The sequence below is a fragment of the Notolabrus celidotus genome, chromosome 9, assembly GCF_009762535.1.
Source record: "Notolabrus celidotus isolate fNotCel1 chromosome 9, fNotCel1.pri, whole genome shotgun sequence".
NCBI classification, from domain to species: Eukaryota; Metazoa; Chordata; class Actinopteri; order Labriformes; family Labridae; genus Notolabrus; species Notolabrus celidotus.
The window spans coordinates 31636602-31654132 of record NC_048280.1 but is presented as its reverse complement, the minus strand read 5'-3'; the positions used below and the strand labels follow the sequence as shown (position 1 = coordinate 31654132).

The 17531-nt window shown below is 38.6% G+C and overlaps 1 protein-coding gene across 2 annotated transcripts in view; it reads right to left on the bottom strand.

Moving 5' to 3' along the window:
* Positions 1-711: 711 nt before the first annotated feature.
* bicdl1 (BICD family like cargo adaptor 1) overlaps positions 712-17531 on the bottom strand; it is a 29635-nt gene continuing 12815 nt past the window's right edge. Inside the window, exons 3-11 of one of the 2 annotated variants that reach the window (XM_034691149.1) lie at positions 16199-16315; positions 13096-13242; positions 10664-10843; positions 10353-10571; positions 9978-10121; positions 9558-9688; positions 7318-7438; positions 6755-6816; positions 713-4439 (exon numbers count right to left, since the gene is read on the bottom strand). In XM_034691149.1, coding sequence (XP_034547040.1) covers positions 6757-6816; positions 7318-7438; positions 9558-9688; positions 9978-10121; positions 10353-10571; positions 10664-10843; positions 13096-13242; positions 16199-16315 — 1119 coding nt within the window. In that variant the 3' untranslated portion in view covers positions 713-4439; positions 6755-6756. Of the gene's footprint in view, positions 4440-6754; positions 6817-7317; positions 7439-9557; positions 9689-9977; positions 10122-10352; positions 10572-10663; positions 10844-13095; positions 13243-16198; positions 16316-17531 lie in introns of both variants that reach the window. The other variant, XM_034691148.1, reaches the window with a different exon arrangement.

Sequence of the window (17531 nt, the reverse complement as noted above, 5' to 3'; positions counted from 1 at the left end):
TCAGGATATATCTGACTGAAACAATTAGACCAATGCAAAAATGGTATACTTCATGTATAAGATACATTTTCTTCAAAATGAACAGAACAGCTAATTGATGTTTGATGCCCAACTGCTCTAAGCCTTCAGACCATTTCTGCCACTTCAGTGTATAGAGAAGTAGCATTTTAAAACCATGCAAGCAGCTTTTCTTCTGCTAAATGTCATTATCATGCAAACATATTGACGATTGTCTTTACACAGAAATATCTGCTTTGTGTTGATTATAAATGTATACAACCATACGTACCAGAAGATTGGAAAGGATTCTTCCTGAGCTCATCAAAATTACCAGACTGGGTTTCTTTGTTTCTTCTTTTTTCAGATATATTTTAGGGGAGAGAGAGCGAGGAGTTACATGTGGGAGAGGGGACGATGCAGGTTGGATTATTATTATTATTATTATTATTATTATTATTATAATTATTATTATTATAAGTAGTAGTCGTATTAATAACAATAATAAGATTAATAATAATCTTATATTATTGTTATAATATTATACTTTAAAATGACGTGAGAGGACATAGTGACAGTTAGTCCTTCCCAGTGTTTTAATTTTTTAGATATATTTCAACAGAAGAAAAAGTATCATCAGTCACTAGCTGAACCATGTGCATCACTGAGGAAACTCACAAACCTTTAAAGGATGAAATAATATGTGAGACGAGCAGATTGTAAAGTTTTTATTTGTAAAAAAAAAAAAAATCCCAAAATACTAAGAAAATTGCATGATACATATTTTGAATAGTCTGAAGCATCCTGTTAATGAAACATTGCTGTTAGTTAAGGATGAATGGAAGCACTCACATGGAGCACAACGAGCCAACAGAGAGCACTCAATCCCAACCTTGAAAACAACAGCTGAAGCGTCAGGATAAAAACAAATAAATAAAAACAAAGAACAGACAACATTTAAAATGCTTCCAATAGGAGAAGGTCAAGACAAACATGAAGAAAAGAAACAGTTTCAGAAATGAGGACATAAAATGGACAGAACAAAATATGTGTTTTGTAGTTCTTACAAGCTTGTGGCATGATGAAAGACAAACTACAGACTGGGTAAAGTGGGATCGACTGGTGTTTAATCCCAGCTCGCTGCAGGCAGATGTGGTTATTTTCCTCACCTGCCCTTTATCAGGTGGAACGAGTATCAAAAGCTTCAAACACATTAACATAAAGCTCGACTTCTTCAGCCCGATCACTTCACACTCACAGTTACAGCCTGTTCTACCAGATGTGGGTGTGTGAGGGGGAATTTACTTCAAACATGGGCTGTTTTGAGAGTTTATTGGCTGCATGGTGATCTAAATTTGCAAAACAGGCTTTAACGTTTTTAATTCTTATCATTTCTGCAAAAACTGGAAGCTCTCTCTTCTGGCTGCTGATATTCTGAGAGTTTGAATAATCTTGTTGTGTGAATATTTTTAAGAGTGGTCAGAGTTATTTTACATTTATTACTCTGAGGTTGCTTGAATGGGCAATAATCGTGTTTCTGTTCATACATAGCATTATGTTTATCTTCATTGATGAGTCCTTTTGAGCTTTTTATCAATCAGAAATGATTTTGAATAAACATTTAATGTATAGCCTATCAGTTTAATTGTGACAATCTGAGAGGCTTGTGTTTTGCATCTTGCAGGAGGATAATTGAGTTATGTTGATGTCTCTTTAGCTCTTCAGGGGGACTCATCAAGTCAGCGATTTGACCCCTGAACCGGGGAAAAGACCTGCAGAGTCTTTTTAAATAAATCTATCTTTTTAACCATTCATCTAGAAAATGTTAACTTGTCCTGGACTACTGTCTAACCCTTAATCTGTAGTCAGACTGATGGATTAGAACGCAATATATTAGAATTTGTATTAGGGTGACTTATCAAGAAGCCCACTGAAGATCCGTCGAGTGACTCTCTGGTGTGTTCTTAGTCTAATAACTGATATTCACAAGGTGTCTTGAGATCCTCATCTCATTGGTGAAACATTTACTGAAACTCAGAAGTACTCATGAATGTCATGCCAGCTTCACTTCATGCCACACCCATACAGTCAAAGAAATGAGTGGTGATACCCAACACAGCGGTGGATCTCCCTCTCATTGTCAGACAAACATGAAAAACAGCCTAGAAACAACAAAGAGATATATTTCAGTCTAAAAAAAGAGTTTCATTCAAAAGGTGTGTATTTTTTCATATAAATATATCGATTTATCCAAACCTATTTGACTTTTTTATAAAAATCATTCTTTGGGTTGATCCTTCCCAACAACCAGCTGAGATGACAAGAAGACATCTGCATAGGTTCACACAGCTGCATTAGACAAGAGAACAAACACAAGACACGAGACATCGCTGTGCAGACACACTCTAAGTCATTCATGCTAGGAGATTCAGGTCAACACATACTGTGTTACAAGTGGAGTCACAGATATACGCCACCTACAAAGGAAGCCCGGCAGCTCAGGAATCAAAGTGCCCATGAAATATTGAAGCAATGAGAATGGAGGTAGAACTTTTCTGTAAGTGATGAACTAAAGATGCTCAAGATGTCGACCACTTCAGGAGGAAACTAGATCTGACGTCTGCGTTCAGACGACATAGCGACCACGGAAATGAAACAAGTTATTGTTGAGCTCAGACTGACTGACTAGAAGATTAGATGAGCATTTCTTGAAGTTCTTCCCCCACCTCGAGCTAATGTAAACATTGTATAAATTTGGTCAACTAGAAAAATAATGAACATCATACAGATGATGTTGGACAGTGCCTTTTTGATAAATGTTTAAACATTAAATATAAATCAAAGAATCTCAAACGATTTCACTAACTTCGGTCACCCAGAGGTTTATTCAGATGTCAGAGATGAACATGAAGGCTCACATGGTCCATCGCAAACAGGCCAAACTCAAAAGTGCTGGTTTGAATACATTCACTCCATCTCTCCCTGCTCATGCTTGATTGTACCCCTCTTCAACTTTGGTATGATAATATCCACGATTAAAACTCCTGCTTCTTTAAAGACATTGGTTATTACTTTGGGGGACAAATTGAAATAAATGTGAAAATAGCTTTGGTATCTTATCACATTTAAAATATTTATATTGTATGATTAGAAAGCAGTTATTTACTGATTTGTATTCTGTTTTAATCTCTTTTACTTCCAGGGTCAATGTTTGCTTCTCCAGTTTTGGTCAGGCAGAGCATTTCCACTGCTCTAAAACTTAAAAAAGACAGACTGCATAGATCTGTGAGAACAGCTGAGTTGAGTTATAATCTGCTGTAGGTTTGATTATGAGTGCAGAGACCTCTTTCACATTACACTGTTGTGTAAAAGGAGTCATTTATAATCAAACCCACGGTTTAAAAAAATATTGATCAGTAAAGTTAAATAAAATATACTTTGTTCTCTTTTTCTTTTGTTCTTAAAGTCCTCATATTTATGAAAGTGCTGCAATTTAGGTGATTGAAAAGGTCTTCTCCTCACTTTGATTGTAAGTTTGGCCTGTAGCAGTAAACCATCGTGAATCCTCACTGTAGAAACAAAGACTGCTGTTAGTAACAAAAGAAGCACTCTTTTTTCACGTCTGCTCATTTACACAGCACTCTGTAGTTGCTCTTAAATATAAAGCTTTTGCCTCATGTTGTGATCATCCCCTGAACAAATGAATAAACCTGAGAGGTCACATGTGGGCGGGCTGCACTCAGAGGAGTCTGACATTCAGCTCTGTCCCAGCGCTAACGTTCCCACAATCCTGTAACGTCCCATCAACCCGCCTGTCTTACCCCAGACTCTTTGGCCTGATAACTGGGATACATACAGTGACAGTTTGTACATTGTGATCCCTCTCTACATCGTTGGCAGTGGGCTAGTAGAGATAGTTGTAGGCACTACAAGGAAACCTTCCTCTTAGAGGTAATTTTGTGACCCTGTTCATGTTCTGTCTCACCGATACCTTTCTATAATGATAGGAGCCAAAGCCTCTGGGGAAGTCCTGTCTCATCTGTCTACCTCTCATCATCAGTAGTTGCTGATTAACCAGCAAAAGAGGAGTAATGGGACAGATTAAGTGCAATATAATAACCCCCCAAAACCTCAGTGTGTCACTGCCTAGCTTTGGGTGTGTTGTTACCCCTGTACTGTGATTCCACTCCTTCTCCCTCACCTCACCTCACCTCACCTCGCCTCGCCTGTGTCTGTCTGCTGTGCTCAGGCAAATCCACTGTGGCTCAGTTCTTTTTGAAAAAAGAGAAAAGTCTCTTGTCCCGGTCTGAGATGCGGTGGGAACGCCAGGAGGACTGACCACTGTTGGCCCTGGATGACCCCGACAGAGAGGAAGGGGTGGTGCGCCACTCATCCTGGTATTTGTCCATCAACTGCTGGTCAATCACTCTGTGCATATCATCCTATAGTCGATGACAAAGACACAAATGAGAAGAAGTTAAGAGACGGCAGATTGTGGGTGGGACAGGAAGTTCTTAGGAGAGTGGACAGTGTTTATAGATTGGGCGATTTTGGGTTGGATTGTGCAGATTAAAATCTATATTGTTCAGTCTAATGTTGAAATGTGCTTAGGAGGGTGGACATGTTTTCAACGAGTCGGGCTGGCTTTTAATTGCATGATAAATTACAGCATATTTAAATATATGTTGAGGAAAAACTGTATCTAATTAAACAGCTGACAACTGTTGGGCTGAAAACTCAGCTCTATCTGACAACAGAGAGAATGTAGGCCCTGGTCAAGTTACCTATTAGGTATTGATAGTAAAGACACTATCATTTCATCTCTAGTGGATCACTTGCTTTTACTCAATACTTCACAAAGATTTAAATCAAAGATGCATTAGTCTAGTCTGAAAGTTTAGTACATCAATGAATGAGTTTGTTTCAGTTTTGGGAGTCACAATATGGAACAGCCCAGAGTTTCAAACAAGCCTTAAAATATAAATTAATCAATGAATACAATATAAAAGGAATAATAATTATGGAGTTTAATGTAGAAAATATGCTTGTTACTTTCTTTTTCTGTTTGTTCTGCTGATATTTTGGGTGATATTATGGATGTTACAGGATAGACAGAAATAAGCCTTAGGCTTCAGCCTACTCCTTTTTTGGTCAATGTTGTTTTGTTTTTTTCAATGTGAATTATTTTGTGAATTGAAGTGTGAACATGTACAATTTTGTTTTGTATTATAAAATATAATCACTCACACAAACTAGACTTTGGTTCCTTTGAAGTGAATGGCCGGAAAGAATATTAATTCATTGAAAAATGATCGCCTGGTCCTGTTTATGTCCACATACAGTCTTATTGTCTACAGATTTTATATGATTAAATTCTTCATGACCTCAGATGTGCTCCCTTATATTTTGTATTTTGAAAAGTAAGTTAGAAAATGACTTAAAAATAAAAATAAAACAAAGTAAGATTATGACAAGCCCTTATGACAGCGCTTCAGTCTGTTTCACTGTTTCTATAAATTCTTTAAGATTTATGTCTCATCCAGCACCTCACCCACATAAACCTTAACCTAAAAGGTTAATGGCTGTTAAAAATGTCTCTCAAAGTTTCCAAATCACATTAACATCACATTATTCTAAAGCTTTCACAAAGTAGTTTGTGACACTGATTTGTGGCTGTGTGCATTTTTAAGTCACATTTAGAGGAACTTTTATGATCATTTTCACATTTAATTTTGTTGTGACTAATACATTTAAGTTAAAATCACTGTTAAATCCAAATGCTTTTATTTTGGTACTTCCGCTAGGCGGCAGTGTGAATTTGCATATTAGCAAATATTGAGGATCGCACAGCAACATTTAGTATTTATATTTAACATTTATATTTAACATTTTTATTTATTATTTATATTAACGTGTAATATTTAGATCATTCAGATTTAGCATTTAGATTTAGAATTTGGATTCAACAGTGATTTTAACTTAAATATGTGTCACAACAAAAAAGAAGGTGAAAATGATCACAAATATTTCTCTAAATGTGATAAAAAAGTGACTTTTAAAAATCCCCACTATGTTTATATGACGTTTTGAAGCTAAATGCGGAGAATTATTGCTGTAATTTTCAGTGTGTGCACAACTTTAAAAAACGGTGCCCCATAGCCCAAGAGTAATACTTCAGGCTAACTAATTTTAACACGTTAGAGAAGTCAGAGGAGGTAACAGTATTCACTCACAAGAAAATGTCAACATTAGTTTAGTTCATTAGTTCATTAGTTTTCTTTTGTTTCCAGATAAATATCTTACCACGTATAATGTTTACAGTCAGAGCTTGTGACCACAGGTCTTTGCACCAAATACATTGAATTACTCAGTCAACATATGAAGTTTCCAGGTTTGTTGTTGTTGTTTGAGTAATACACAATCAGCCACCAGGGGGTGCTGAAGCTCAAGCTGCTGAATCAAGTAAAAAACAAAGAGATGTAGGCTAAAAGATAGTTCTTAGAATATAAATAATGAATGTTTGTTTATCAAAAACAAGTCTGTTATTTTGATGATGAACAACACTATTCTGAACAGGAGAGGTGAGGGACAGGTGTATGAAGAGAGGAGACTGAGGAGGTGGAGAGAGAGAGAAAGAGGGATGGTTCTCTGTGGAGGTTTATGGGCATTTCTCTTAAGTTGATTACAGTGGCATGGAATGGCTCAGCATGGAGTTATCTAAAGAAGTGCAGGGTGAGATGGCGCAGCTCAGGCTCACCTCTAAGGCTGGAGGGGGGTACCACAAGGGAGAAAGGGTGGTACGGAAGCTGAGAAAGGCCACTAGATCAGAAACCACAAGAGCCAAACAGTAAAGAGCCCTGAGGAGGCAAACTGTGGGCAGGGAGAAGAGAGGAAAGAGCTACTAGTTACAGACAAGGGAGGGGGGGGAGGGATTCACGCACACACACATACACACCACACACTAACAAACATGATCGCACACAGCATCGTTAGGATACATGCATACAGCGTTTTAACAGACGAGCACCTGACCACACACCCTGGGAAGTTAATTGAGTGTTTTAGTGCATGGACAGGTTAAAACAGCCTGACACTAAAGACATGATACTGGGAAGGGAGGAAAATGAACTGTCCTAGAGGTTAGCGTCATTTCACTCGCACACTCTTCATTTTAACACAGCTTGCTTACCATTTTTACCTTAATGAAAGCCTGCATCCACCACATTTAAAGAGCAGCTTTTTTTTAACCTTAGTGGTTCCACACTACAACAAAAAACATGTTTGGCTTTTACTAATAAATCACTTTTGACCCAGACTGACCTGCCAAGCTTCCAGCTGCTGCGACAGGTTGAGCTTCTGCTGGATGGCGTCCAGGAGCTGGCTATTCAATGACATGATGTCTATTTTACATTTGGCCAGTTCCATTTCCACCGCTTTCTTCCTGTAAGATACAAATACAGCACAAATGGTAACTCACACCATATCCCATTAGAAACTCTGCTTTGACTTCATATCAATCAATCAATCAATCTTTATTTATATAGCACCAAATCACAACAATCATTATCTGAAGATTCTTTCCAAACAGAGCAGGCCTAGACTCTATGTTATATTAATAACTAAGACCCAACATCAAGACAGGATAAGATCCAGTCCCATCTTACAGACAGGATTCAGTCTGATCTCATCTTAATCCACCATGTACAGTAAAATAAGATGTTAAAACTCAACACAGGAAAGTAAAATCACCCAAATAAAATACATTTCTAAGATAATAAAACACTAAAATATTAAACCATTAAAAGCAAATAAGACGCTATGCTTAAAAATAAAATAAAATAAAATAAAATAGAATAAAAATTACTAACATTTGAACTAGATAATAAATAAATAAATAAATACAACTGTTATAAGAATAAAACTGAGTTAAAAGCGCTCTGGCAGCCCTCAGATCTTCTGGTAGGGTGTTCCACAAGCGTGGGCCGTAATGATAAAAAGCTGCCTCACCGTGGATCTTTTTTCTTACTTTTGGTACAATTAAAAGTCCACTATAAGACCTGAGGGCTCTCACTGGCTCATATGATAAAGCAAATCTGATGAATATGAAGGGCCAAGACCAATAAGAGATTTAAAAACCAATAAAATAATCTTAAAATCTATTCTAAAAGACTTAAAGCAAGTTACAGTGGCAAGGACAATCTTCCTTTAACAGGCAGAAACCTCCAGCAGGACCAGACTCATGTTAGACACACATCTGCTGAGACCTTATATGGTGAGAAGTGTAAAATATTTCAAAAGAAGAGCTGTGAATGATTTGCTTATTATATTTAATGAAGACAGGTATGGGAAAGGTTGCTAAAAAAGCAGGCTCTATTGCCTCCAGCCAGTGACAGAATGAAAGTACACTTATTAATATGGACCTTTCTTTAATGTTGTAGTCCTTAAACTAACAATCTGAGCCTGTCAATGGCATAAAAAAGCACTTTAAATTGACAGAACTTTGATCACACAAATATGGCCCAGTTTAGAGATACTAATATTCTCCTTTAATTGATTGCACACTCTCTGCAGACAGCTGTTCATCATGAGTTTGGTTTTGCTCGAGGTTGCTGCCTGTTAAAGGAAGTTTGTTCTTTGCCTCTGTGACTTGCTAAATATTAAGTGCCTTGCTGATGGTGTATTAAGATGAAATAAGATAAGAACTTGTCATGTCTCAATGTTGGTTCCTTGTAAACAATAAAGCGTAGAGTGAGTAAAGTAGAGAGCTATATGAATAATGACTGATTGAATGAGTGGACAATAAAGATCCAAGAAAAAACTATGTACGCCAACACTTTGGTTTTCAGAGGAATCAAATAAACGGGATGTAAATTGTTAGATAGTGAGCAGAAGCAGTGTTGTTGGGTAAACTGTGTAACCTTTGGATGAGGCCTGCTGTTTCTTCTAGCTTCTTGTTTTCAAGCTAAACAGTGGTAACCTGGGGCTTGTAGTAGCTAACAGCTAACTCAAATAAACAAATAAACCAACATGCAGCGCTGGTTCATTTAACTCAACTAGTTGTTTTATTTTTGTGTTTTTCAGTTCTGAATATATTATGGCCACATAATCAACTTATATGGGAAAACAGCAGTATTCATTGTTTTTTAGAGGAAACAAGGACACATTTTAAAAAGTAGTTAAATGATCAGGGAGGTTATTGAGAAGCCAACAGTCACACCACATCTAATACACAGTTTTGATTTGAAGTTAAACCAACAGTAAGACCACCTGCCATCCTCTGCAATGTTGGACAGTTCCATGTATTTAAGTCATTGCTTGTGCTTTCAGTTATAAACCTTTTATTCTCTTGTTCCTTCTGTCAGTTGCAGATGTTGAAGGAGTGTAGATCTAAATATTTGACTTATTCAATGTAATGATAACATTACTAATAGAAACAATGATCAGAATCATCCAAAACTTGGGGGATGTTCAAACTTAATCCTAGAATTACACTCTCTCACGTATGAAAAAGGAATTTTATTTTACTGCAGATTCATATTTGGACATATTTGAGAACTTACTTTGATATGGCGTCGTCTCTGTCTCTGATAGCACTCTGTAGCTGCTCGCTTGGTTCCCGGATTTCAGCCATTGCCTTCAACCGTTCATTCTCCTCCCGGAGGGAGCATGTTTCTACAGACAGCAGCGCCATCTGCAGGTGACATGAAAGAACAACACATATGCATGAGACTAATGCAAATTCAAGATTTAATTTATTCTCTTACAAGTATTTTACATCACAAGTTGTTGGTTGTGTTGTTGACCCACTTCAGCAGGAAGATAACTGACCTGTGTGTGTTCATAGCCTCACTGTGGAGTTTTCTCCCTGCTTCTCTCTTTATGCAGTCTTCTATCTACCATTTGTTTTGTTCTGTGTTGTTATTTCATAGTGTGTGTATGTGGCAGCAGCACTTGTACATTTGTGTAACTGAAGCCAGGACCTGATTGTGTAGCTGGAGGGCCTCCTCTTCATTGCTGCGTGTTTTGTCCTGCTCGGTTTCATACAGCTCTCTGACTTCCCTCAGCTCTTCTCCCAGCTTCCTCGCCTGCTCCTCCAGAGCCTCCTCATCACTTCGCCTCGAGCCCTTTCAACACACAGCCATGATTATTTCACAATGTGCACTCACTGTAAGCATAAATGATGTTATCACCAGACAGTCTTTATTCTGTCCTTTTTAAAACAAGGAAAGATATGGAACCAGAAAGTGAAGTGGCATAGTTCAGTGAGGGAAAGTATTAAGAAATATAAGAGACCTGAAATTCAGTATTCAGGAGAGTACTAAGTATTAAGATGCTATTTTCATGTTGTAAACTACCGTAGACTCGTTGCCATCCAGCAGATTCTGTGTTAACCTCCGCAGCTCGAGCAGGCTGGTGTGGAGGCTTCCAGTAGGCACATCCTTGGCTGAGGACGTCTCAGAGGACTCGTCCATGGAAGAGTCGGTTGACAGTGCTGAGTCTGTGACGTCATTTCCCCGGAGATGGGAGCACAGCGAGCGAACTTCACAGTAGGCCTCCCAGAGCTGGAGACGCATCTAAACAGACAGCCAGGGGGGGACAGAGTGTTAGCAAGAGGCTGGGTGTGTATTTGACGATGATGTACGCTTAACTGAACTCTGCTAACTACCTGTTCTCTCTCTTGCTCCTGCTCCTCCTGCTCCATGCTCTGCTCTATCTCACACAGTAGGCTGGATGGGTGTGGGGTGAGGCTGTGGAGGCTGTGTTCCTCGGACATTTCCTCCAGCCGAGCTGTTAACTGTCTGTGGGACATCTGAACCTCCTGAAGCTCCAGCTGGTTCTGACGTACCTGATGTGAAACAGAAGAGGTCATCTTGACACTGCAAAGTATGCAGCATGTACTTGAAGAAATCAGCTGTCTACTTCTAGGAACAACAGCAGCATAGTGAAATGAAAGTAAGTCTTTGTACAACCCTGATTCTAAAAAGTTGGAAAGGTGTTTAAATGTTAACAAAATAAAACTGAGGAAGTTTATTGTCTCATCTAGAATATATTCCCTTTTACAATTTGACGCCAGCAACACGTTTAAAAATAGTTTGGACAGTGGCATGTTTACAAATGTGTTGCATTACGTCTGCTTTACTTTTAGCAACAGTTTAAAAGACAGTTTAGCCAAACAATGTCAGGTCTTCATGCAGGCCAGTTTAGCACCTGGACTCTTCTACTACAGAGTCATGCTGTTGTAATACGTGCAGAATGTGGTTTGGCGTTGTCTTGCTGAAATTTGTAAGGTCTTCCTGAAGAAGGCATTGTCTAAATGGCATATGTTGCTCCTAAACCTGTATATAGTGTTCAGCATTAATGGAGCCTTCACAAATGTGTAAGCTACCCATGCCATGGACACTTCTGCATCCCCAAATTAGCAGAGATGCTGTCTTTTTAAATGTGTGGTTATCACAAGCCAGGTGGTCCTGGGACGACCCCTCCTGCTTTGCCTGCATGTCTTTTGTGTTTCAGTCTCCATGTGTTTCCTCAGGCTTGCAGGTATCTGGAGATGGCATGTTGGTGGAGCTGGGAGAGGTAGTCTGATTTACCTGCCCAGCTGGGCAGGGCCTTCAGAAGACATACAAGGCGTGCCTCTCTGAGCTCTCAATCTCTTATTCTTTCTTTTATTTATTTTTCTTTACTTTATCTTTATTTATTTTCCTCTTTATTTCTTTATTTCTTTACCTATTTGTCTATTTACCTCTTTATTTTTCTACTTCCTTATTTCTTTATGTATTTATTTTGGTGCCTTGGTCCACAGTATTCTGTAACCTCTTGAGTCCTCTGCCTCCCTCCTCCTCCTTCCACCACAGATCGACAATGGACAGAAAAGGGTTAAAACACCCATTGCTGTCCCACATTGCTCAAGAATCACCTTAGCCTTAGCTCTCACTTTCTCTCAGCTGGGCCTGCTACTCCTTCCTCATCCTTTGTTTGGTTTGGAGAATGCATCACTACCATCACACAACGCTTTCATTCATCCACACATAACAGACATGACTGATAACTCTCACACTGATACATCACATGAGTTATTTGATTAGTTTGGTTATTTAGGTTAAATAAATAATACTTTTGAAACCTTTATCTGTGTGTGGCCTCCCTTCTTGTTACCAGCGTTGAACCAGGTAGTAACAGTCCCTCTCCTCTTTAGAGTGGAGGACACGGAGTCCATGATTTCCAAAAAGAATGCCAGATTTTGATTCATCAGACCAGAGGACAGTTTTCCACTTCCCCTCAGATCCACAGAAGTGTGTCTGGATCATGTTTATATATGGTGTCCTCTTTACATGGTATATTTTTAACTTGCATTTGTGGATGCAGTGATGAACTGTATTAACAGACAACGTTTTTGGAAGAGATTTTGAGCCCATGCAGTGATTCCAACTACAGAGTCATGTCTGTTTTTAATGCAGTGCTGCCTGAGAGCCTGAAGATCACAGCAATCCAGTGTTAGTTTTGGTCCTTGTCCCTTTTGTACAGAGATGTCTCCAGATCCTCTGAATATTTAATAATATCATGTACTGTAGATGATGAAATCCCCAACTTCTTTGCAATTTTACTCTGAGGAACACTTCTCTTGAATTTAAAAACTGTTTCCTCCTCTAGTCTCTCACAGAGTGGTAAACCTCCTCCCATATTTGTTTTTGAGAGACTCAGTCTCTTTGGAGTGTCCTTTTTCTACCCAGTTAACTGTTCCAAATTAAGATAGTGAGTTACAAGATGTTCCTCGTAAAAGTTTTTTTAGGATTACACCATGTATCAGTTTTTAGTCCCAACTGTTTTGAAATATGTTGCAGGCATCAAATGTAAAATGAGCATTTATATTTTTCAAAAAACAGTTTCAACATTTGATATTTTCTCTTTCCCCTATTTTCAGTTAAACATAGGCTTTGACTGATTTGCAAACCAATGAAATGTGTTTTTATGAACATTTTACGCAACATCCAAACATTTTGGGGTTTGGGGTTGTAAAGCAAATCTCTCCCATTAACCCGTAGTTAACAGCAATTCATAGACTTGACATTAAAAACGCTCTCCTCTGTGTGTCTGTACCTGTAGGTCCTTCTGGTGACACTGCCTCTCCAACACAAGCGTCCTCTCTCTGAGATTTTCCACCGTATTCTGCAGCAGTTCATTCTCCTCCAGCATGGCGTGCACCCGATGTTCCAGCTCCATCTTCCTCTCTGACAGCATCTTAATCTAACGGGTCAAACAGCTCTTGTTAGTTTCTGTGTTGAAGAAGATAGGCGTTAATTGGAGAAACTGAAGAATGCTTAATGTTCTCGCTCAGTAGCAGCTGGATGGAGATCTTTGCACCTGGTTAAAAGCTACATGTTGTTGTTTCCCTTTCTCTGAAGCAAGCTGAGCTCTTACACAAGATTAAAAAAGTACTCCCACTGGCCTTAAGAATGTTTGTTGCCTAGCCACGGTGTAGGCGTAAGTTGCCACCCTTGTCTTGAGGAATGTCTTGGTGATATGTGAGCATCTCCACAAAGCTTGACATTAACTCACCCTTACAATGAATCTGTTCAGCCTTCTATTTAAGGCTAGTGTTGCAGACACACCACACAGTCCACTTCCCCTGAATTGTTATCCCTGCTGGCTGACAGCTGACGGCAGCTTTCCTTATTAAACAAACATTAGATCTTGCACATTTTTATCCTTTCTGCTTTTGACCTACATCTGGTAACCCACTTCACCAGCAGGAGCTTACATGTGGAGCAGTTGTTTTTCCACAAACACACGAGAATCAACATTTCCCTGCTCTGGATATTTTGGGGCTCATGCATTTTCTGATGGCAAAAAGCCATTAGTCATCAGCACATGTCACATAAAGGCAAGAGATTGGAAAAGTGGGAGCACCGAGACATTGCAGTATACTCAGCTAAATATAGAGCGGTAGCCTTTTCTCCCAATTATAGCGCAGGCTCTGCAGTCAGGGGTGTTTTCTGCTTGGCTTTGAAGAGAAGCTACAGGGATATTGTATCTGTTGGGATGCTTTTACAGCCTCATTTTACATGACATGTCTGGCTGATGTCGTACGTAACACAAATGACATCACAACACATTCACATGCTCTGAAAACGAAGCATGTTTTAAAACAAATCTCAGGAAACAGGGATTGCCTTAAAGATGAGGTTTGATAGATCAGTTAAAAATTACAAATGAGACATATTTGGTTTCAATTATCTGAAACACTTGGGGCTGAGTTTCTAACATATAACAAAACATTAACTGTAACATGTTAAGGTATTTGAGATACAGTAATCTACCCAGTGAGAACGTCCCCCTCGTATTAACCCATTTAAAGGACATGAATGAGCAAAAGCAGATCCTGAGGTTATTGTTGATGCAATCCTTGTTTCTGTAATTACACAAGGCGTTACATGCAGCATGCAGTGTGGCCCACAGATAGCGCTCGGTTACCACTCACTTCTAGCCCTTGCTGCTCCAACCAAGAGGGAAGGAGTGTGAGAGGAATAAAGGATGGGTGAGAAGAGAGATAAAGACAACAGAGAAAGATGGGTAAGATAAAGTTTGAAAGAAAGTCCACAGTGCCTTGACTGATAAACACTTATTAAAAAAGTGAGCACCAACAGTTCAAAGCTATGTATCAGCAGAGCCTTAGAATTAATCTCACTGTAAACTCTCAAAGCGCTATAATGATATTTCCTCAGACCTCGGTCAGACCTCGGTCAGACTGGAGTTAGTTTTGAACCCGCCATGTCAAGGCGTGTCCAAAGCTCTTCTAAACGCTGCTGCTTGGAGGACAGAGGATAGAGGAGAGCGGGGATTGCAGACTTTACAGAAACTGCTCCAAAAAGTTTATTAACAGAGTGAAGACAGACCTTGAAACAGACACTGAGGGGAGCCTTGAAACAGATCACATCAGTTTCTACACAGTGGGTGTGGGATAAATAGGATTTTAAAATATGTTTGACATGAGTTTTAAGCAAAAAGTGCTGAGCATAGCTGTCATAAAATCAATAAAACAGAGTTTTGATTTTAAGAAACACTTTTTTTATACCTAATGTTTTTTTTCCAGATTCACCATCAAACAAAAACAATTTGTCTAATAGTCTAATATTACTAATAAAAATAATGTATCTTTCTGATCAGTTCTTTCTCCTGTTTCTTTTTTTATTTTTTATAAAAAAAACTGATAATTAATGACAATCAGATTTTTAAATTTGAAATGATTTCTGTGTACCCTGAAACTTTTACCCTGAAACTTTAAACCTGATAAATCATTTCTAGTGTTCCTGAGACATCATACAAGTGTGTGAGTCTATAAAATACAGAACTCACAATCAGCTTATCAGTACATTTTAATACAAATAATTAATACTCTAATTAAAATTACTTTATAGAAAATACAATTAATTGAATGTAATAATGATGCATTTTGCTGGTGATCTGCAGATTTCTCTTCCTTTTCAGTTAAAAGGTAAAAGGATACAGAGAAATAAATGTTACTGTGTGGATCTAATTAAACTGAATACAATGTGAATCTATGCAGACACAAAGAGCTGTTTTAAACTGACTGACCGCTGATCAGAGGATGCCGTCATCACAGATAGACATCGCTCCAGTGGAAAGGACGTCAAAAACAATATAAATATTTAAATAAAACAAACATCCTAAAATATTCTCCCTCATTCCGTCTCTCCCTCTCTTCATTTCCTAGCTTCTCTCCATGCATCTCATGTGGGAGGGACAAGTTAAAGATGCTAGTGGGGGATGCATGGATGCATCTTAAGGGCGATTTGATGAACCCTGTGTCACTTCTACTTATCAGCTTACACTGAGGCCACAACTGATTATTGCATGTCAATGGGAAAATTATTTGTCCTTATTTTTCTCCAAAATGTTTGGAATATTTTCCAGTACCAACTGAGAGTAAAGAAAATAATACCAAACACTGGACACAGTATGTTCACTGGTAGGGTAAGGTGTGTTTACATCTTGTTTTACTGTTAAAGCAATAAAATGTAGAGTTTGTTGAGTTGGGAAAAGTAGTAAATCAAAAGCATCCTCTGTGTTTTCTGTTTTTCTCTTTTCACGCCATCAGGTCTGGTTCTCTCTAAAAAAGTACAGTTCAATCATCTTTTTTTTTAAAGCAATGTGATATGGTAAATTGTTAATATCTGCTCACCTCAGCCTGTAAAGTCTCAAGTCTGGTCATGTGCTGGCTTGTAGACATACTTTTCTCCCTGAAGTCGTCCCGTAATGAATGGACCTGAGTGGACAGCTGCCTCTCCACCTCTGCAGCCTGGATGAGGGCAAAAAGAAGAAAGATAAAAGGTGATTATTGATGTCAATCTTGAGATAACCACAGATCATTATCATTATCTTATCTTACATTGTTAACTAAGAGATATTAAACAGCAGATCTTTAGTCTGTGTTCCCTTATGAAGGTACTATGATTAGGGTCGCAAAGGGTGGAAAATTTCTGGTAAATTTCCATGGGAAGTTAAGCAGGGGAATTTGGGAAATATTCCAAATTGGAAACTTTCAATGGAAATTATGGGAATTTATGGGAATTGAGGGTAATTTAATGGAAAGGTATCATATCCAAGCATAAATATTTTTTTTGTTAAAAGCAGCCATCCATCCAAAATAGAAATCATCTGTGTATGTGTTGGATGAATGCACAGTGCATGTAGGGGGCGTGGTCTCAATAGCCCTGCAGTAAGCAGTGTGCTATGAGCATGTGATTGAGGAATAGCAGAGATATTCAACTGTACTTGTGTGAAATCTGGTTGTTTTAGTCAGGATTATGCTAACATATATTTCCCCCAACTATATTTAAGTTCCCTATTAAGAGCCAACCTTCAATTTAGTACATTCCTGGTTTATTCCCATAAATGTATGTGCATGGAAAGTTTCCATCTTTGAAAATTCCCAGAATTTTGCAACCCTAACTATGATGCCCTTACTCACACACACATAGGGTACACACGCACATTGGTAAACCTGCCAAACACACTGATACACATCATGCTCTCAGTTCTCCGTGGTCTGTTCCTATCAATGATGCATTTGATAGCTGTTCTTTTTAAAAGCCAAATCTCTCCCAAATGTCACGGCCTGTTTTAAAAGCCTCAGTATTTGTGCCGTTCAGCCCAGCAGCAGCAGCAGTCAGACTGCATCAGTTGAGCTCATTGAACAGGTGAGATCAGGCCATGGAGAGAGCCTGACTGAGCTTCATTAGCATAGAGCTGCACACAGGAAGCTACTGTATGTATAATCATCACTGCCATGGAAACAGCCAAATCCCAAAAACGACCCACTCATTATGGTTCTCTGAGGAGACTAAAAATACGGGTTACTTAAAGGAAGGGGGGCTGATCTGTTGTATCACTGTATAAGAAATCCTTAACTCTAGGTATCAATGAAATCATCCCATTGTTTTCTGTCTCTCTCACCTGATGCTGATACAACTGAGCAAACTTTGTATTAGTTTTAAAAGTCAGCCTCCAGGTGG